We start from the raw sequence: 22,609 nt of genomic DNA, 5'->3' as shown, positions 1-22,609 counted from the left end.
CTTCCTGCAGGATAATGCACCATGTCATAAAAGCTCAGAACATCTCAAACTGGTTTCTTGAACATGACAGTGAGGTCACTGCACTCAAATGGCCTCCACAGTCACCAGATCTCAATCCAACCTTTGGGCTATGCTGGAACAGGAGATCTGCAGCAGCTGTGTGATGCTATCATGCCAACATGGACCAGAATTTCTGAGGAATGTTTCCATCCAGCACTTTGTTGGATCAAATTTACTTGAATATAAAAAACTTTCAGCCCAGTTTAACCTGAGACTAAGACTTTGATCCTCAAATCAAACCAGGATCAGCTGTTTCATGAGCATCACTTCTCTTCAATGTGAAGACACACACACACACACACACACACACACACACACACACACACACACACACACACACACACACACACACACACACACACACACAGCTGTTCTTATTGCCTCAGAGTTTTTATTTTCTACAGGGATGTACAGCAAAATGACTTACACTGTTGGTGCTAATATCCAAAAAGGTCCTGAAAATCAACTCTAGCACACTTTTTTTTTAAACAGGTATTAAAAACACACACGCCTCCAGTCTCAGCGCGCTCCACCTCAAACTCCAAACAGCTTCCAAAACAGCACATCAATAAAAAAAATACTATACTGCTTGAAATGGCACAGAAGAAAAGCAGAAGGGCAACAAATGTGGGTTAGAGAGCTTCTCAAAACCATCTTCAGGGTTTTAACCTGCTCGGAGCGCCAGACATTAGGAAGGTTTTCACACAAATCCTGCAACTTTTTCAGATTTTTTTTTACTTAATTTGAATCTGAAAATATTTTCACACTTTATTTGAGCCTATTTTCCTCTCCAGGTCCCCTTCTGATTGCGACATTTTACTTAAAAACATCTATGAACTGTGTTAAAGAGATATCCAGTCAGTTGAAGTAGGGCTGGGCTGCACTTTTGTGTAATACCACTTTGTACCACAAGACAGCACCAGGAGGTGGTGATGTAAAATTCTGGAGCTTAAGTAGATCAGTACTTGAGGAAGCATTTATGATGTGAGTGTTAATGGGTGTTATGTTCGAGTCTGTCTGGACTGACTTGCAGGCTTTACTCCGTTTAATTTCTAATTTAATAAATGTGTGCAGGTGTGTATAATTATCAGTTTTCTTAATTAGCAGCTGATTTAAGCTGATGCGATGAGTCCTGAACATCTGGCTCTGTGCGCAGATTAAAACAAAGGCCATACAAACTTATACCTGATTGCTAACATTTCACCCAAGTTAGCAATCAGTTGTTTGCCTGAAATCAACATTATTATTACTGTTTCTAAAAGTCAGGAAAAGCTATCCTTCCAGTATTGCAGGCTAGCTAACTAGCATTTACAGTTCAATATAGTTTAGCTATCCTTCGCTAACATTAGCCATAAAAAAGCTAGCTCTGGGTTAATTTTAAGACCCCCCCCCAAAAAAAAGACTTCATTCACATTAACGTTTGACCAGATGATTTTAATTCAACTGATTTTCTTTTGGCTAACAGTAGCCAACATTAGCATATTTGCTAATTCACTAACAGTTAGCTGATTAACCTTAGCTTTTTTCCTTGCTACCAAAATCCTATTTGAAGCCACATCAGTGTTTCGTTTTTGTCCTGATGTGAAATTTGTGTTGTGCTGGGAAATTATTTATTTATTAACAATATGTGATGACAGGATTCTTTTGGCTAATGTTAGCTAGCATTGCTAATATATAAAAGAAAAGGCATCTACTCAGTAATGCACACTAACCTAACTAGCATTTACAGTCAAATGTAATTCAGCTAGGCACAACTTAGCTATGCTATAAACCGTTACTACAGTTAGTCTAAAACATTAGCTAATAAAAAATTTATTACAGCAAGCTTTTTTTTTTTTTTTTTTTTTAAAGGTAGCTCTGCCCTGGGAGTTTATTTGATCTACTCAAGATAGTGTTCTGCTACACTCAACCTGCAGCTGGCAGTTGTTAGCAGGCAAGCTAGCATTAGCCATGAAAAGTTTCTCTAAGCCCCAGAAAAAGTCTTGGTTATATTATCTCCAGTTTTGGCCCAACTTTAGCCATCTGAAAACATATGGCCAGATGTTCTGTGTTTTTTTTGTTTTTTTAAATGGATTTTTATCTGGGTAATAGGAGTTAGCATTAGCATAATTTGCTAGCTAACAACAGTTAGGTACATCCTTTCTAACTTTGTTGCTACCAAAATCCTTTTTGAAGCCACATCAGTTTATTTTTTCTATCCTTAAGAGAAACTTGTATTGTGTTGTGCAGTTTGATTATTGATTAAAAATAAATAATTCCTTGACTCCTTTAGCTAATGTTAGGTAGCTCTGCTCACTGTTGATGCTGTTAAAAAAACAAAAACATCGATTAAGGCATCCATCCTGCCTTCCCTTGTATCCACAAACATCTTATTTTTAAGTTTTTGGGAAAATTTTCTACAGAACAATGAGAATCATACAAATTCACACCTCAAAGCCTATCTCGCCTAAAAAACTGGAAAAATATCTACAGTAAATTCTTCTAGATTTGATGCAAAAACAGCTTTTTTTTTTTTTTTTTTTTTTTTTTTTGCTTGTGTAAAGAATATAAGTGGGCTAAAAATATGAAGCTTTATGGAATCAGAGGGGAGGGCTGAGGGTGGAGCTGCAGTTCATCCACAATGTGGTGGAATAAGAAAGAAAAGTGCACTGAAAAAAGCGAAAGGATTCACAAGCCATTTAATCTTGAATTCAGTCAGTAAAATCATACAAAAGGAGTGAAAAAGGTCAAAAAGGAGCCACAGTTTGACTTGGAGAACAGATTTCTGCTCAGAAACACCAGAATAAATAAAATATTTCACCTTTTTCTGTAAAGTGAGGTCTAAATACAAGATTAACTGACTTGTAGAGGTGAATATTTTTCAGGTGGGAAGGGAGGAAGGAGGGAGGTGAAAACGAAGTAAGAAGAGAACAGAGTAAAGATATACATGGCAGCTGTATTGATCGGCTGTATTAGTTTTATAGGGTGTTACTGAAGTTCTACAGACTAAGCGTGTTGACCACACGCCGGGCTTCATTGTCTCTAAAATGCAGCAGTGCGCTACGTGTAATTATGTACACAAACAAAAAAAAAAAAAATACCCCAGCTCCCCAGCTAATACATATGCATAGCAAAAAAAAAAAGAAAGAAAGAAAGAAAACAGCAAATAAATAAAATAACCACACAGAAAAAAAATTCTTTCCAAACCATCTTCAATTCAAACCTTGTCTTTTTTTTTGTGGCTACTGATTCTAAAAGATAATACAGAAGTAGTTTTGATGCAAGACTTGTTATTATTACTTTTTTTCATTTATTTATTTTCATTTTTTTTTTAGAAAAAATTCTTCATGAAGCGCACTTCCTACTTCCTCTTGGTCCGGTGGTGGTGTAGGTGTCAGATTGGCCAGTTAGTCCTCGTCATCGTCAACCACAGGGTCCGTGTCCCAGCATGTGATGTCAATCTCTGAAAGTATGAAAACACACACACACACACACACACACACACACACACACACACACACACACACACACACACACACACACACACAAATGCATTTGAAAAACTTGCCTGCACACATGTGGTGCTTGGTGTTAAAAGTAAGCTTCTGAAACATCATTTCTAAGATCAGCTCAGAGATCTCACCGACCAATCAAAGTCAAAAAGCTTGAGAAGACTCACGATATCAGTACTGTCAACACTGGAAGGACTGTGCTATGCTGCTACCAAAAGCTCCAGTCACACAGACCTAGAGACTGGTTGTCAACTACCTGGCAACCACCTGTTGTACGGGAAAAATATGTATTCCCCAACTAGTTCGATCCAGGGAGGAGACACAAATCCCTTTGTGGTTGCATCAGGAAGGGCGAGAAAAAACTGCCAAATCAAACATCCAGGGCGACTACTTGTGAATAAGGGGGGAGCCATAGTAGCTTTATTTCAGCTGATCATCTTACCTGGTGGCTTGTTATAGAAGACCGGTGCAGGTTTAGCTGACGACTCCTCTGATGTCCCAAATTCCTCCTCCTGTGATTGGCTGAAGTAGCCCTCACTCGCCTAAAACACCAACAGAGAGACAAAAGACAAACGAAAACAACGATTAACAAACCAAAAAGTGGAAACCTTGTTTCTGGAGAGCAGTAGAAGCATCAGCTGGTCTCACCTGAGTGCCTTCTTTCAGCAGCGCCTCCCCATTGGTCATCAGCAGCTGTCCGTCATCCAGCTCCTGACCCTCCCCAGACGCATGCTGTAGTGCATGCTGGTAGCTGAGGGTCATCTGATCAGAACCTGTCACGTCCACCAAACTGGACGGGTTGTCCTCGGCGCCAGGGCCCGAGCAGAAAGTGCCGTCCATCATCTCATCAAAGCTGAGGAGCGGCTGAGGCCGCCCACTGGCGGCAGCAGTGCTGGGCAGGGTGTTGTCATGGAGGACATCTCCCATTAGGTCCACTAGATCAGAGGACTCAGTGGTTTGGGCGATGTTGGCTGGAGGGCCAGAGCCGCCATCCCACAGGTCGACCAGGCTGTCAGTGCCGGACTCGAAACCGGAGGAGTTGCGGGCCTGCGGGGCGACACTCTGCACGGGTTTGGTGGGTGTTGACTCCTGGACTGGAGGTTTCTGCTCCTGCTTTGGCATCGAATCTGCAGACAAGGAAAAGAACAACAATTTAATAAAAACATTCATTTTTTAATGAACCTCATTTTTTAAAAATGAATTAAAAACTGCTTTTTTTTGGGGGGATTTCCATTGTTTTGGAAAAAACTGTAATAATGCACCCTGGATGAGAGAAATTATAACAAAAATAAACTGAGGACCCTTTCTGACCTTAGTAAAATATGTGGATTTTATAAATGGTCAGAACAGTTATTCAGTATAAACACAATAGAAATTCACAAAAGTTTGTGAAGTAATTACAACCTCTAATCTATATTTGTGTTTTCAACACGCTTTTTCATCTGTCCATGCAAATTTCAGTTTCCTTTTTTAAAGGGAAAAAATGTTGCAGTTATTTTGGTCCCTGAAATGGTCCGTCAGTTGGGGCACTGGAGGCAAGAAGTCGGGGCTGAAGGGATTAGGCTCAGGGAAAATAGCCAGGTTGGGTGTGTACGGTCCCAGGGATTCTGTTCTTGAAAGGGTTACATTTAGGGACAGGAAGTTTAGGCAAATACACCTGACTTGGCTAGGTTTAGAAAAATGTTTTGGGTTAAAATGACAACATCAAAAGAATCCCCATGATTCAAAAACAGGTTTTCACAAAAAGACAGAAATAAATTAGGCAGATTGAATGCATTTTTTCCCGTGGAAGCTGAACAGGATGCATGATCATCCAGGACTCCCTTGTAAAAGAGATTTTAAATCTCAATGGGATTTTCCAGGTAAAATAAAGGTAAAATAAATTCATATTTGTCCCAACAACTCAGCTGACCTGTGTTATGCGTAAATACACCAACAGGAGGCCTCCTAGCTCAGCGAAAAGACGCGGAGCAGCTGAACAAATGTTCTATTCTACAAAGCAGATTACTTGTAGTATAGCTAGTTACTTAAATGGGAATCTGGTAACCCATCATCTATTGTCTGTTAACAGTCCAACTAATTTTAACTGATGTGATTGGTCAGTATTACTCTTACCCCACTCATCTATGCGGTCTTCCTCCTCGTCCCTGCTGAAGTCCTCTTTGATAGGTGTGGTGACTATTTTAGGAATGGGTGACATGGTGGCCATGTTGCACTCTGTCCTCGCGTCGTCGTCATTGTCCCCTAAGGGAGCAAAAAAATTATCAGCAAGCATCATCAAAATTCTCCAAGACTTATACTTGTGAGCGGATGTCTTGAACTAACACAGAATCAGATGGTTTTGCTGTTCAATATATCTGAAGTTCAGACTTTTTTATAAAGGTTAGTTTAGCTAAATGAGAATGACTGATTCTGATTAGGTGAACCTCCAGAGTCTCACCCTGTGTTACTTCAACACATTAAATATTGCAGAAAATGGCAGCAGCCACATGAATTTTGTCATCACATGACCAACAGACAGGCAGATTCAGTCACTGCGCCCGGTTTCAGACCTTTAAGTGTCTGTTCTGTCGAGCAGTTTACAAGTCCATCATTGTTCCAGTAGATTTTCAGCAAATGAAGCCAATCAGGTGTGTTTAGGCTGTCCTCCAGTGAACAGGAAAAAAAAATGGTATTTCTCCAAAACATCATTACTCTGGTTGCTGCTAGCTTAGTCTTCAGTCAGCACCCTTCAGTGTGTAATTTATGTAATGTATTGGCACAAAGGATCATGGGATACTGGAATAGCAGGAGTTTCCATTAATGAAGCCTCTTTTTCATTTCAGTACAGTCAACATCATGCACTCAGCCTTGGATACCATTATTTCAGTGAGATGTCCACAAAGATAGCTAGGTATGTCTGAGTGTTTTAATAAAAAGTGAAAAGACAGTGAGCATCTAATCAGAAAAGGACCGAATGACTCAGTAGTCTTTTTCCCCCACAGCTGAGTGCTTCCTCTTCTGTGGTATTAATTATCTTTTAATAGGGCTCTCTAATGCCGGAAGCATGAGACTTGGCAGCCCAGAGCACACTGGACTGAAGCAGTCAGGGTGAAGTAATAAAGTGCGGACAAACTCAGGCATTAACGTGACCAAATGCTGCTTCTCTGGACAGCTGAAGCAAATGAGGAGTGAGGCTCTCTGGTAGGACATGACAGAAACCAAGACATAATCACAATGATCCAATGAGTCATGAAACAGGATTAGATATCCAGTGAACAGTCATTGATATGCCACCACAGCATACCAACACATTGTGGGTGAGTCACAGATACGACACGTACACCATCTCCAGCAACTCATCACAACAAACACCATCACAGTGTTGGTCACTTCCACAATGCCATTTCTTGAGATGTTTGATGAAGCTGTGCTTGAGGTCCTGTTCAGAGACCAGAACAAGACTTCCCTGGTCATGAGCACAACAATGAGTAACAACAGGAAGCAAATGGCTGAGAGTCCTGAATGAGCGGATCCCCAATTCACCTGAAGAAAACCCAAAGGCCAACCTTCTGATGTTCAAATGATGATATTATTGGCTGATGTTAGGTATTTCCCAATTTATTGTTATCAAGTATTTATACCAGCTAACAAATGAAAATAAAAAAAAAAAACAAAAAACAAAACAAAGAAGAGTTTAAGAAACATCCTTCAACCATGTTGCATAGTTTGTCCAGAAGAGGGCACTGTGGAAATTCACTAGTAACTGAAACATCTGCAATAAGGTTTTTGCTGCAGCACTCTCTTTGTGACCAATTTCACTCAGCCACATTCAGCAGCCTCCAGCAACCACTCCCCAACTGGTTGGAGAATTCACATTTTTCCCTAGCAACCAGTGGTTACCATGGAGTTGCTGACCCGTCTCTAGGCCTGTGTGACTGAGGCCGTAGTCAGAAATTAGCAATCAGCTAGCTAGCTGATATCTAAATATGATAGGTACAGCATTTAATCGAGATGAAAAAGTAAACACCTGCAAAGGTTGGTATTAGTCAAGCACTGAGCCAGTGCTAGCTAGCTAACTAGTTAACAGCTACCTAGATAATTTTTCAGACATCGCTGCCTAATTTTCATCTTTACTGTGAAGAACTTAGTGTTAATGTGTGGAGGCACAAAAAGTTTCAGATGCTCACAAAATGCTGTAACTAATTCTACGATCACAGTCAAATGTCATTTTCACTCAGTGCAGATCAGTCTGAAATTCCACCATCCTGTTGAAATTTGTGTACTGCACACTTAATGTGCATAGTGTATAAGATGAAAATTTACTTTCATTTAACAATTTTGTGTCAAACTTGGTGGCTAGCTACAGAGCTATGGTTAATATAAACACATATTATAAACACATTAGCACAGTGAAGGTAGGATGGCGGTTAAATTGTTCAAAAAAAAAAAAGAAAAATTCATGTTGAGGGTCCCTGGTGCAAACAACACTGACAGGAAGAAGATGTCAAAAACAGAACAAAGTTCAGCCAAAGGAGCTTCTGAGATAATCCATCCTGACCAGAAGGTTAGGCATTAACATGTTGCTGTGTGGTTTGGGTTACTCTCTATGAATAAGTCCTGATTCAGAGCTTAATATCCACACTGAAATACACCACGAGATTGTAAAAACTGAGCTTAACGACGTGCTGCACACGAACAACGGTAAAAAAAAATTTCAGAGGCCGAGAATGAAGACTGGATATTTTTTAAGGACTTCCGCCTGTTTAAAAAAAATGGAACACAGTATTCAGGACATTGTAAAGATGACAGCTTCATCTTGGAGCAGCATCATCAGAGGGTTGATGTGTCATCACTTAACAAGCAGGAGTGTTTTTCCTCCAGCCCAGCATAATGAGCTACACTTTCAGCAGCTACAGACATGCAATATCTCACACACACAGTGAAGATCATGAAGGTGGTCTGCATGAGTTTATTTATTTTAAATACACAACTGCTGACCAGTTTTCCAAAGCATGTTGTGATTCTTAATAGCTGATTCTTCCTGTACTGTGAAGGGCCCTTTTGAGATATTTGCCCTCCATGCTGATATGATTGAGTTTTGTTTGTGATGCACTGATGATGACGCTGATAAAACCACCAAGCAGCCAAGGGATTTGCTACTTTTAAAGAGGACCTATAATTATCTTTCTGGCATATGTACCCTGTTCCAGTGACGGATGCTGATATTAAACAAAGTTTCCAAAGTTGTGATGAAATATTCTGGTGCCCACTGCAAAATTAAAGGTTTTTGCTGTAAACTTTAGATGTTTAAAAGGCTCTTCAGGAGAAGTACGGTGCTCTCTGGAAATCTGACTGTAAATGCTCAAACATACAAAAACCACCGTTATGGTCTTTAACCTGAATGACATCAAAGGTCCACATTTAACCAAACACAGGCCAACAGATGGCAATGGCGACTGAGTGACGGCTCGACGGTGTTTTACACACACACACACATAATCATACGCAGACACTCACAGGTCAGTCAGGAGTGTGTTCATGAGTGTGCGTTTGTGTGCAGTCCAGGATCAGAGGCAGAGGAGGAAGGTGGAAGGAGAAAACCTGTGAGATCCCTGAGATTCAGCTCTCAAGAGAAGTGAAATCACTTTGCTGCTCAATGAAATCGTAAAACATCAGGAGAAAAAAAAAATACAGAAAGATTTACAGAAATAAATCAGCAGCCGACTGAATGACATCTAAAGGATGAAGACTGGAGGGGACGACAGACTCAACATCTACCAGACAAAGCAACAAACAGCTTTGCTTTACGGCCTGAAAACAGGTTTTACTGTTTCCAAGTTAGTAAAAACCAACTGTGTGTGTGTGTGTGTGTGTCAGCCTGCAGGTTTAACACTGAGGAGGGGTTAAAGGTGCACAAGGTGAAGGTGAGCCAAGTTTGAAAGGACGGCCTCATTTTCAAACAGCTAACACTGCTAGCATGCATGATACAATAAACGCAAACTACAACTTTCGTGACTTGATGTTTGGATTTTTTCATTTCTGTTACTGCCTTACTCAGCTGGCAGTGATAAAAATGAGGGAATCGGGGAGTTGGGGGGAGGCAGAAGCTATCGTTTAGTACCAGGAAGGAGGAAGGTGGACGGGGTTCGAGGGGTGATTTCAGTGGGAAGTGACGGGAGGATTTATGGTTTGGTGCTGAGATGTGTGGGCCGTCAAAGTGTGTGCATGTGCTAAAACAAAGTGCTGACATTGAGAGGATGAAAATACACATGGGCTGCAGTAATTATGAAAACAAGTTTTTTTCCCCTGCATTCAGAGCTACCTTCTGTGAAGACAGAGGCTGCGGATGTTCTCGATGCCACAGAGTACTGTTTAACTCCAAAAACTGACGTCTCATCTGATCAGAGCTGGGCCGGGTCAGGAGCTGAAGTACACAATCCCTGCATTACAGATACTGCTAATACTTCCTGTTGATGTTTGTTTAGCTTTCTTGTTCCAAATGGACAGGAAGCCAATGCCTGCACTCCACTGGCTTCCTGTTAATTTCAAAATTAAATTCAAGATTTTCTTAATGTTTTTTAAAGCTCTCAGTGGTCAGGCTCCCCCCCCATATTGCCTCTTTTATTCACTTATTTTAGGGTACTTTCACACCTGTAGTTCCTTTACTCTGGTCCAAATCAGTCGATGAGTTTGTAAACTTTGTTTCTTTTCACACAGAAAAAACTCCAAGTGAACCAAAATACATCTCAACAAACCCCGAGAACGTTTAGTCCACTTGTTGGCCGGATGTGTCTGGGACAGGAACAGCATAAGAAAGCAAAGGATACCTGACTATGGGAAGCTGTTTAGCTCAAACTTGCAGCATACACCTGGTGGTTGGGTGGGGTCACGTTCACACCATAAACAAACCACTCTGGAGTTCGTTTGGATCTGCAGTGAGAGCTCCTCCAAAGGGTCTCAGTGTGGTTGTTTTGGTTTGTGTACCGTGTTCACATCTGCACAAGTGAACTCCACAAAGGGGGGAAATGAACTGGAGCTTGAGTTAAACACCACAGGTGTGAAAAAAACCCTTTATTTCCTGTTCTTGTCTCAAACAGAAAGGTGGCAGGGCTCCATGATTGTAGAACCAGCTTCCCGTGTCTGTTACAAACACAAACACTGCTGGTTTTAAATCTAGGTTAAAGACCTGCTTGTATTCTTCAGGATTCCTTGGTTCATAATCTGATGACTTTGTCTGTGACTGGTGGCTGTTGCCTTATTTTGTATTTGGGGCATGTTTTTTTGAAATTGTTAATTTGGTATTTTGTAGTATTTTATTAACTTTTTATTGTCTTGTACAGCACTTTGGACACTCTACACATTTGGATTTGTTCTGTTTAAATGTGCTCTATAAATAAATTTTGTTCTCATTTTATTTTTAATAAAATGACAGTTATAGTGGCGCCTCTAAAAACTGCAGTTCCTCTAATGTCCACTTGAGGCTCCAGCAGTGAGTCGGTCCCCATAGACTCCAATGTTAAATTTTACATTAGAAAAAAACATGTTCACAGCCTGCTATATGGATAGTTTCATAATAAAAGTACAGGGTTTAATTTTTTTTAATAACTAATCCATCTGAATATTTCAATTCAATTTTATTTATATAGTGCCAAATCACAACAAACAGTTGCCTCAAGGCGCTTATTCTGAAGAATAATAGTGAGGTTTACAGTTAGTGACACCTTTACCTGATGGAAGTGGCTGCTAGCTCGGCTAACTGAAGTCAGTGAACTGTGTGTAATACAGTACATTCAAGAAGTTTAAACTCCAGTTTTGATGAGTGAAATGTCTTTTATTAGCAGGTATGTTCATCTATGTATTACAGCTTTTGAATATAGACTGTTAACGAACTTTGCCCTCCACATTAGTCCAAATACACCTTGGTCACTTCTGACTCCAAAAGGCCAAACAACCTCTAAAGTTAAGGCCTGAAAACACGGAGTCCAGAATTACATCACTGTGGCTATGCCTTATAGTCAGTGCTATCCTGTGCATGTTTTATAGAGAAGCCTGTACAGGCCAATCACTGGTCATCTGTTCCTTCAGACGGGAGCATGAAGGTCTATTTCCGGATTAGACGACCTTCAGACCCAAAGGGAAAAGGGTGAAAACTGATCGAGATCTTGAAGAGACTAATTTTGTGATTGTTTTTTCTGTCTATACTTTACAGTGACAGAATCCTACAGACAGGACTGTTTATGATTATGAGTAAGTTTTACAACCCAAACTGGTGTACTGGTGTAACCACGTGCAGTTTCATCCTCTCACGTTGGCTTTGCTTCCAGTGTTTCAGTGTTTTGTGGAGGGGATTCATGTGTGAGGAGAGATGTTCGACCAAGCTGCTGGTTTCCTCTTTGCTTCTTTTTCTGTACCTACCGGCTGCAGCGGTGGGCTGCGTCCGTGCGTGTGGTGGGGTGCGGAGGGGCGACGCGCCCCGGTGTGGGGGGGTCGGACTGGGGCTGCTGGGACTGTGCTGCTGCCTCAAGAATGGGCTGTCCAAACGGCCTGGCAGTCGGGACAACACAAAAGCGAAGACGAGAAGACACAAAACACAAAAAACATGGAGACGAAGCGACGAACCAGAACAGAGAGAGAGACGTGAGGAAGACAAAGATTTAAAGAAAACAGTGAGGGAGAAAGATACAATCAGGAAGGAGGGAGTTTAGCCTCGGAGAGAACGACGAGGATTGTGGGAAGAAGAAGAAAGAGACAGGTGTCAAAAAAAATCCACAAAATTTCACAGAGTGGAGAAATGAAAGGTGACAAAGAGCAGAGGAGGAGTGAAGTAAGAGGAGGAGGTGAGGAGGGTGAAAACAAACGAGTGCAAAGGTGGAGAGAAAAAATCCAGCAAGGAGAAGAGAAAGGCAGAAAAATGGAGAAAAAGAAGAGAGAAAGGTTAGTGTGGTTTAAAAGCACTGACTGCAGACAGCATGCAGTTAGGCAGAAATGAAAAGCTGACGGTGTTTTTCTCTCTGAACCACAAAACAAAGTTTCTGAATAATTAAACCGGACAACAGAACCTACAGGCTCCACATGCAGAGCCTCTAAAAGAGAAATGCGCTCTGGGATGTTTGGATGATTCTTTGATTGCTATAAATAACAGATCATGTTCAAATCATTATTGTGTGGTCCAGTCGGTCTACAGTCCGTGCAACCTTCAAGTAATGACAGGAAATGTACTCTAAAGAGATCCTGTCCTTTAAGGTGTGAATAAAGATGAAAGACCTTCCTCTCAGGGCCCCGGCGTGCTGCTGCGCTGGCAGCCTGTAGACGCAACCGATCATCGAACTCCGGGGCTGAAAAATGAGCCAAAACTGCAACTCCTCTGATGGCCGCTCGAGGCTGTGAGTGAGTACCCACTCCCAGACCGCCATGTTAAAATGTCTGTTACAAAGCATGTTTACAGCCTGCTACACAAAGACTGTTTTGGCCTCCAGAGCTAGCATCACTGTGAACTTAAGCTGTGAAAATGAGACTGAGAAAAAAGTGCTCAAATTAAACTTTTGTTATTCAGGTTTTTCCATCTCTGTTTTAACTAATGCTGCAGACAAACAACAAACAGCAATGTAAACATGTAAAAGGAGAAAGAGCCATCACACAGATGTGATCCAGAGGAGAAATCCTGATTAAAATCCTCTAAAAAGGTAAGTTTCACCGCTGAGAAGGATGGTGGGCTGAGTGTGTGCAGGAGGCTCCTTCAGCTCTGAGCCTAAACCAGGACAGGAAACTTCAGTGTCGCAGAAGCGGTCACTTACGTGGAAACTCACTTTTCAAAGGCTCATTTCTGTCACGCATTTCTATGAATTAAAAAAAATAACAACAAACCCCGAAACAAACAAGACTCTCAAACATTATGAGTGAAACCTCCTGAAGAGACTGTGCTGGGGCCACTGGAACTAATATATACAGATACGCTGGGTAAAACAGCTGAGGGGACGGTCCAAAGCTGACTCAAACCCGCTGACAGTGGTGTAAAAAAATATGCACTGGGGTTGTTCTTTGAAGAAAAACACTGACACATGGTGATCCACCAATCAGAGAAGAAGGTGGATCGAACTGACCACAGAGACCGATCTAACTCAAATGATTGGACCTCCCCAAATCTGACTGCCCACTCCCATTTCAGTGAAGCGGCAGTTAGAGTTGCCATGGTGACAGTTTGTGTAACTGACAAACTTCTCTGAAATGTGGTTCGGCACACCTGGCGAACACCTAAGATCGAGACCGTAACTGTTATGGTTTATGAACTGTGGGGGCCCCAAGAAACTGCTCCACAGGTGAGTGTGTTTTTGTGCTCCTGCTGTTAAGAATGTAGTCACAGGAGTGAGTCAGAATAACAGGTCAGTCCTGCCTTTGCTTGACAGGCCTTAGTCAAAGGCAGTGGATCTCTTTGGGTGGCACTCCTGTCACCTGGATGCCTCTGGAGCAGAGAGTGTCGGTCTGTTGGCTCAGAGGGCGACACTGTGAAAGAGAAGACTAATTTTCCTGTGTTTTGGATGACTGTGGGGTGAGCTTTTAAAATGTTTACCGGTCCTGTGGATGGAGACGGGTGAAGTGTCGACGCTGATGGTCATGGCTCTCTCCTTCTGCTTGAAAAACTCTCGAGGGTTTCCTGACCGCTGAGCAATGATGGCCTTTGCCTCCTGGAAACACAAAAGAAATAAGGGGTGCTGATTTACTTGGATTTGATATCTTTTGTCCTCCTTCCTCTAAAATATTCTGCAGGTATTTTTGAAGATACTCTCTCTTCCATAATTCTCCAAACTGACCTCCACCTCAGACTCCTTCTTGTCCAGGTTGAGGTCCTCGATGCTTGGCTCTGCTACCTGAGGAGAAGACCAAAGCAGTAATGCAGTCATTCACATGTAAATTAAAGCAGAGAGAAACTCATTCATCTGTGAATAAATCAGTCCTGAAACACAACAACACTTTCATGTAAATGCAGACAAATGAGCTACACATCCCCACCAGCAGGGGGCAACAGAGACTGTGTTTGTATCCAGCTCTTATTGTGTACATGAGCACAGGAAACCCACAAAGTTTGTTCAAGAAAAGCTTATGACTGAGTTTGACCGTTATGTTAACATTTAGTTCAAATGTTTTATATGTTGGAGGCTTATAATTTACATATTTCTAGTTACTCTTTTTCTTTTAGCCAGCAAGTCTAACAAGTAACAGTGGTGAAATATTGTCAAATTTCTCTTTTACTATTTTTTTTTTATCAATTCATATCCAAAACAAAGACGATGCCGGGGTTTGTATTCACATGGATATTTGTTACGTAGACCGCAGGGTGCTAACAAGTGCTCTCCACACAGATATCACACTCATGGATCAACAAAGATCTTCAGTTTAAACATCAAACATTCAAGTCCAGCAACTTTATTATCATCTTATCCCTCTTCCTTGTTACTGTGACGTTATTCCAAAAAGTGTTTTTAGAGATTCTAAAACAATGCAGATTGATTAAACAGTGAAACTACTTCCCATTTATTTTCCCAGTGTATTTACTCCAGAATATTCTGGACCGAGTCTGGACTTTCTATTTAGAAAAGCAGCTTAAACAGATTTATGATGAGCTCATTTAATTAATTTTGAAAAGAACTCGGTGGATAAAAATGTTTGCTTTTTAATATTTTTGATAAATTCCATCTACATAAAATGACCACTTTAAAAATTTGATTTTGCTTTATTTCGAACTGATACGAACTCCCATCACAATAGATCGAGCTGAAAAACAGGAATGCAACAAAGACCCGAATAGGATTTAATACATATGTTATTATATGTTAAATTTATATATTTATTTTAATAAAGAGATTCTTGCAAAATCCGTTAAGTGAACTTTTAGTGTAATTTCTGTATGTCATTAGGAATCCCCCGTACTCTGTTTACTCTTACTCCTACTCCTACTTTAAACCACATTATTTACCATTATATTACTGTTTGATTGTGTTTATTATCAATTACATTTGGAAAAAAGTGTTACTTTTCATTATTCTCAAAGAAAGGTATGTAAATTGTATTTTTATTGTGCAACAAGGACTCAGATTAAGCTGTTCGGAGGCTGTGACAGGACCCAGCAGGCAGCTGATTGCGAGATATTCTGACGATTTTACAAAAATAACACACACACACACACACACACACACACACACACACACACACACACACACACACACACACAGCGTATAATCACCACGCTGTCACACAAATTGGTCTCATTTCTGTGTGGCAGCGTGACTCAGGCAGCGTGATGCTTTGTTCGGAGGCAGAAATAAGTGAACAAAAATCAACTGGAGGTACTTTTTAATGAAAGTCCATCAAGAAGCAGGAGCTGACTGATTATTATGAATTTCACAGAGCAAATCCTTACTATGGGGGTCTGATTTCGCAACCGCTCTTTGGCCTCTTCCTCCTCCAGCATCTTCTTTCTGTTCACACACACAAACACACACAGATTATCGATCATTTCAGTATTTGAAGAACCTGAAAACACCCCGTACCATTGTTCATTTGTGTACAAAGGAACCAACTGGCTCATAAATCTACATTTTTTTGTTTGTTTGATGTTGATTGGTTGTGCAGTCGTTCTTCACCTGTGCTCCTCGATCTGCCTCTCCCTCTCGCGGTACCTCTTCTCTCGGTTCTCCTGCTCTTTCCTCTCCAGTTCCATTCGCTCTTCCTCGAAGCGCTGCCGCTCCTCCACTGCCTTCTTCCGCTCCTCCTCCTTCCTCATCTCCTCTTCACGCTGAAGATCAGACACAAACAAATGACCTCCTTTAGAACTGCAGTAAATGACTTAATAATGTCTTGATCGGTTAATTACTAAATTCAGATCTCAGAGTTTCTGAAACAGTGAAGGGCAAAACTGGTAAACATCCTGTGGCTCAGTGAAGCTTGCTGTCATTTTGTGTTTAGATTGAAGGAGCCAACAGCGACATCTGACTTTGTTTCTCTAATCAAACATAACTATAATTCAACAATAGTCAGATACAAGGAGACGGTTAGTTGAATAGTTCATGAAACATCACATCCGTACAGTAAATATACAGGTTATCTTAATGATGATTCTCAGCACCCCTAAGAATATTTCTGTATCCATCAGGGGGTAGATGGAAACATTGTTACAGCTTATTAAATAATCGAGCAGACCCAAACAAGTTTGAGCAGAGAAAGTTAACTAAATAATGGATACGAGGTAGAAAATTGTTGAAATAGCTATAAAAATATATCTGCTTATATGATAGCTCAGTAGGTTAGTTTAACTTTAAACAGCTTGCTAATTGATGCCTTAAATCTTCAGTCCTGAAAAGGGGTAGAAGTACTCCAGGGGCTACTTGAAAAAATAAGTACAACAATTACAATTAAAGAACTGAAGAGGTTTAAACAGAAGTTAACTACTGTAGGGCCCCATTTACACAAAAACGATCCAGTGGAAATGGTAAAACTAAAATGGTTTGTCCATTTCAGTTTTCGAAAAGTAACGCGTTCAGACCAGGGTTATGATAGTTTGGGATTTTACATTACAGTTTAGTTTTAGTTCTGTTTTACTTTTTTTTCTCTAATTCAGTTAGTTTTAATTAGTTTTCAGTGCAGTTTTACTTGTTTTTATTTTTGGTTTATTGCTTAGTTTTAGTTTAGTTTTCGTATTAGTTTTAGTATTTTCACACTTTGTCAGGAGCAAGATTCAAGGTGCAAGAGTGACTATTGTGTAATAAAAACTCAACAAAAGATACTGTTGAAAGAAATACATTCAACAAACAAACGGTTCACAAGACAGCAGCACTACTGTCACGTCCTGGGCCGTTTGCCCAGCATTTTGTGTTTTGGTTTTTATTTTCCTGAGTTTCAGTTTGATGTCCTGTTCCCTTCGTCCCTGTCTCCCCTGTATCTATGGTCTCGGGTCTGTTTTGTCATTTTGTTATGTTTCCCTGGTGTCTAGTCTGCGTCTTTGTTTCCCTCGTCATACTTCCTGTTTTATTTTGATAGTCGTCCAGCCCCTGTCTGTTGTTTTCAGTTTTGCTTCCCCTGGTCTCGTCTTAGTTATCAGTGTCACCTGTGTTCCCACCTGTTTTCTCTGCCCTCATCAATCCTTTTGTGTATTTAAGTCCCGTGTTTTCGCTGTCTGTTGTCGCGTCGTTGATGTTTCTGCGTCGTTTGCTCCCCGGCTGTGAACCCTCCACGTTCTCCCTGGTTTTCTGGTCTTGCCCGTTGATGTTCAGTTTAGTCTCCTTTACTCCTGGCCACCCTTGCACTACGCCTAATAAAAACTGTTTACCCTTTACCTCGTCTGCCTTGGGGTCCCCTTCCTGCCTGCTACACAGCTGATCCGTGACAACTACACGCTAAATGTGTGTAATATTAAGGACACACATGAACATCAACAGGGAGAAACAAAGAAAAACATGAACTCCCAAACTCAATAAACTCTACAATAAACTCCACAATAAAGTTCAGCGTCAGTGCAGTAGATTAACAACACCTACATGTGGTGTTTGACAAAAACAAACTCTTTGAAGGAGTCAAAGCTCAAATCCAGCTGCATCCTGATGTTCTCACCACCTGATGCTGCTTCTGTTTTGGAGCTAGCTTGGTTAGATGCTCCTAATTAGACCTGCAGGGTCTTTGTGGTCTCTGTACATAACCTACGGAAGTGGCCGACCTCGTGTCCACATTTATGCTTGTGTAGCTGGATTATGTGTGTTAATTACCTTGCGGTCACATGCTGGGATTTTTTTTTTTTCAGTTTTTTGGCTGCAAACATATTTGTCCCTGTTTTTCCACTTTCTTCATTCCCTCACTTCCATTCGATAGTTCCAGCAGTCTCCCTCCAGGAATTTGCTGACATTTGAGAGTCTTTATATTGATGCTTTAATTATTAGTCCTGATTGTTATTCTCTAACTGATAAAGTGGCTGGCAAAAATTAGCCGGAAACGCACAAGGACTAAACAGGTTAATCAGGTTAATCACAGCATTGTGGGCTGCGTGGACCCGACGAGTCACATTTCTCCAGAGACGCATGTCAGGTTACGTTGTAGGATCAGAGCGGTTTCTGTAGTCGTTGTGCGTTTCTCAGGTGTTCAGCACATTTTTCATCATCCACAACAAGATACTCGCTTCTATCTGTGCTATCGTACTCAAAGCAACTCCATATGGGACTCAGCTGCTTTCTCAGCAGACCACTGCCATTACTTTTTGGACCAGCACGGTGAACCCACACACGCACGCACACACGCACGCACACAGTTGCCCGATGGCGCTCCCAGATTAAACTCAGAGAGCGGAAAAAATGATTTCATATCAATCCACAAGACTTAATAAAGTGACAAACACGAAAATGACCTTCCTTTTTGTGTTTGTCATTTTATTATCTATAATTTTAGTTCGTTTTAATTAGTTTTGTAAACTCAAAATACAATTTTAGATAGTTATCATTTTTCCTTTTAATTATAGTTTTTATTTATTTCAGTTAATGAAAATGTTTTTTCAATTTCAGTTTTCATTATTTCATTATATATATTCACTATAATAACCCTGGTTCAGACAGAAACATTTTTAATACGATCACCATTCACACGGAACCGCAAGAGACACTGAAAACTAAGTATTTTTCATGCCAGGCTACAAGCTGGCAGTGTGTGTATTGGAGTCGCAACCATATTGTGCATGTGCCAGTACCCTGTTTCCAAAAAGTAGCGTTAAAGCCTTTTACATGGAGATGGAGCATTTTTGAAAATGCTCCTAAAGAAACAGATATAGAACAAAACTGGTTGAAATAGACAGCTAAAACAGAAATAAAATAGCTAATACCATGGCTAAACAGATAAAACTGTTAGCTAAACATAATGGTTAAACAGCTGAAATACTATTGCTAGTTAGCATAAATAAAGCTGTGACTTATTAAACAAAATTGTTAGCTAAAGATAATTATCACACTGTAAATACAGTAGCTAGCTAATGTATGCATGAAATGCTGTGACTTTTTGCCTAAAAGTGTAGCTAGCAATTGAGCTGTCAGTTAACAGTATGAATAATTTGGAACATTTAAAGTTTCAGCGGTTTCCTGCCATTTGGTTGAGGTTGGGAAGTTAAGAAACTTCACAGAGCCATTTTTATTTCATCAGATGTGTTGTGAGCATTGTGTAATATCTCTGAAACACCAGCAGCTTTGGCAGCATAGTGGTGCCTTGTAACAAGGACAGCATGTGAAATCTGTCAATAAAACCAAATATCTGTATGAAGACACCAAAGAGTTCAAATGTGACAGGGGTTCTTTACAGGTGTCATCACTGCTATAAGTCTGATGCATCACAACGCCAATTACCAAGCTTTGAAAAACAGTATTTGACCCCCTGGGCTGTGAGGTCTCATCTTATGAGCTGCAATAGAACATTATCATCTCCTTTTGGAATAAAGCTGTTTCCCCTTCCTGTCTTTGTTTTTTTCCACTCACTCCCTCCTCCTTTCCTTATTTACCTTGGCCTGTTCCCAAAACTCCTGTCTATTGATTTTCTTCATCTCCACCTCTGCATTGGTCTTCTCGTACACTGTGCCCTGCATCCAGAGAGAGAAAGAAACAGATCAGGCTCCTCTAGCAAAGAGAGAAATACTGGTTTTTTAAGAGGGGAGATTAAGTGTGCGAGTCTCTCTTTGTACCACGTCTGCGTGCTCTTCATCTCGGGTCCTCAGACGGCTAAGGACTGGGCTCGCCACTGCTGCCGTCCCATTGGTTAGGCGCTGCCCGATGGCCATGGGGTCGATGTCGTCCAGACTACTGGCATTGATGATGACCTCCACCCCCTGAAGAGAAACAGGAACATGACGATCGTTTATCAAATCTGTCAAATGTTCATGTAAACCAGGAAAGTTTGTGGAAACACTTTGTTTATACTCCACTCTGTATTTAATCACTAATTATTATTAATCTCTGTCTCGCTTCCACAGCATGTCTTTTGTCCTGTCTCCCTCCCCCCTCAGCAGATGACCCCCCCTCCCTGAGCTGGTTCTGCTGGAGGTTTCTTCCTGTTAAAGGGAGTTTTTCCTTCCCACTGTCACCAAGTGCTGCTCATAGGAGGTCGATTTGACTGTTGGGTTTTCTCTGTATTATTGTAGGGTCTTTACCCACAATTTAAAGCTCCTTGAGGCGACTGTTTGTTGTGATTTGGTGCTATATAAATAAAATTGAACTGAATTGAATTGATACTTATACATGCCTAAATAATAAATAAATACTGCCTGAGGGTGTCTTTTCTGAACTTACTGGCAGTCCTGTTTTGTGTCTTAGTTTCTCTCTGTGCTCTTTACAGTACAATCCCTGTATGGTACCACTGATCAGATAGTAGGCTGTTAATATTCACTGCAATTCATTCATACCAATGAGGAATTTCTTGACTTGAAGAAATGAATCTAAATCAATCTAATGTTCTCTGAAGTGATGGAAACACAACTCTGTGTGTGTGTGTGAGAGAGAGAGGCTAAAAGGGTCATTCAAAGCCTGTTGGTGTGATGAAGTCGACGCTGTGTGGGAGAGAGAACTGCCACTTAGAATAATGACACTCCAACACACACGAAAAAAATATATAAATAAAACATCACCTCCGCTTTAATCTCAATCTTTTTATCTACACTATAAATCCAAAAATACACACTCAGCCAGGTGTGAATACACTACTGTGTATGGCACACACACACACACCTCAGCTCAGAGATATGGTATTCGTCTCTCAAAGACACACACGCCTGTTCCTCCTCTTTGATCCTCCTACAGGTTTTAAGCGTCTTTTCCCACTGAGCATTGGGAAAACATAAAAATGGTCCTTACATGACACAATTTATCGAAAAACCCAAAAACAAACCCTGAAGCTTATGATTACAAAACGAACATGACATCACTTCACACACGATTGCCGTGATCAGGGTTTCAGATAATTTGCCCTCTTTCTAGAGTCAAATCTGCACTGAAGTGGATGTCAGGCCTCTTAAACTGAACATCTTTGGTGCTTTTGATAGTGCTGCATTCACACTGTCACACACAGTGAAATAACTGAGCTTTTAATAAACTGATCTATGTAGAAATCTCAGTTCAAATCCAAAGACTGGATATAAAAGATGAATGCGCAGCTGTGGTCAGAAGTTTACATCCAATCATCATGAGCATGAATGTCATGGTAATTTTGGGCTCTTAATGATTTATTTGTTCTTTTTCCAGGGTGGAATGATTGCACAACATACATCTTGAATTACTTAAAATTTGGTGCACAAGTTTGAATATATTTTGGATTTTTCTCTAATCCACACAGGGTCAAAAGTATACATGCAGCTCAAATATATACATACACCCCCACTGATATTTGGTTAAATGTCCCTTAGCAAGTTGAACCTCGACCAAAGGCTTTTGGTAGCCATCAAGAAGCTTCTGGCATAATTCTGTCTGGATATTTGACCACTCTTCTTGGCAGAATTGCTGCCGCCACCATGCTTGACAGCTGGTACAGTGTTCTTAGGTCTGACAGCCTCACCTTTACTCCTCCAAACACTTGTCATTGTGTCCAAATAGCTCAATCTTTGTCTCATTTGACCATCAAACTTTTCTCCAGAAGGCATTTGGCTTGTCCATGTGGGCAGCTGCAAATTTCAGTCAAGTTTCAAAGTGTCGATTTTGGAGCGGGGGCTTCTTTCTGTGTCAGGACCCTCTCTGTTCATGGCTATGTAAAACTCCCTTCCCTGGGACAGTGATGCTGGTGTTCAGCAGTTTCTAGTTCATGGCAGACTTGAGCCTTGGTAGTTGCTGGGTTGCTCCTGAACATCCTAATCAATTTCCTCTCATCTGAGGGTGACAGTCTGGGTCTTCTTCCAAACCTTTGCAAAGTGCTGACACATTCGAATAACATAAATTTGGTTTGGAATCTGCAGTTGTTTAAAAATGGCTCCAAGAGACTTTCCCAACTTGTGTAAATCTACAGTTCTCCTTCTTACATCTTCACTGAGCTCCTCGGCCTTTCTCATTGTTCTGAATATTGGTCAGTCTGATGAG

General features: G+C 40.8%; 1 protein-coding gene across 3 annotated transcripts in view; it reads right to left on the bottom strand.

Moving 5' to 3' along the window:
- Nucleotides 1-434: 434 nt before the first annotated feature.
- The window catches only part of dbn1 (drebrin 1), a 164,254-nt gene continuing 142,079 nt past the window's right edge, over nucleotides 435-22,609 (bottom strand). Inside the window, exons 5-15 of one of the 3 annotated variants that reach the window (XM_030745720.1) lie at nucleotides 20,233-20,376; nucleotides 20,053-20,130; nucleotides 16,172-16,323; nucleotides 15,949-16,006; nucleotides 14,342-14,398; nucleotides 14,101-14,215; nucleotides 11,949-12,077; nucleotides 5,667-5,795; nucleotides 4,200-4,678; nucleotides 3,994-4,093; nucleotides 435-3,502 (exon numbers count right to left, since the gene is read on the bottom strand). In XM_030745720.1, coding sequence (XP_030601580.1) covers nucleotides 3,447-3,502; nucleotides 3,994-4,093; nucleotides 4,200-4,678; nucleotides 5,667-5,795; nucleotides 11,949-12,077; nucleotides 14,101-14,215; nucleotides 14,342-14,398; nucleotides 15,949-16,006; nucleotides 16,172-16,323; nucleotides 20,053-20,130; nucleotides 20,233-20,376 — 1,497 coding nt within the window. In that variant the 3' untranslated portion in view covers nucleotides 435-3,446. The remainder of the gene's footprint in view (nucleotides 3,503-3,993; nucleotides 4,094-4,199; nucleotides 4,679-5,666; nucleotides 5,796-11,948; nucleotides 12,078-14,100; nucleotides 14,216-14,341; nucleotides 14,399-15,948; nucleotides 16,007-16,171; nucleotides 16,324-20,052; nucleotides 20,131-20,232; nucleotides 20,377-22,609) is intronic. The other 2 variants (XM_030745721.1, XM_030745722.1) reach the window with 2 other exon arrangements.

Source organism: Archocentrus centrarchus, chromosome 14 (genome assembly GCF_007364275.1).
Source record: "Archocentrus centrarchus isolate MPI-CPG fArcCen1 chromosome 14, fArcCen1, whole genome shotgun sequence".
In the NCBI taxonomy this organism is placed as follows: domain Eukaryota; kingdom Metazoa; phylum Chordata; class Actinopteri; order Cichliformes; family Cichlidae; genus Archocentrus; species Archocentrus centrarchus.
This window is presented reverse-complemented; position numbering and strand designations above follow the sequence as displayed.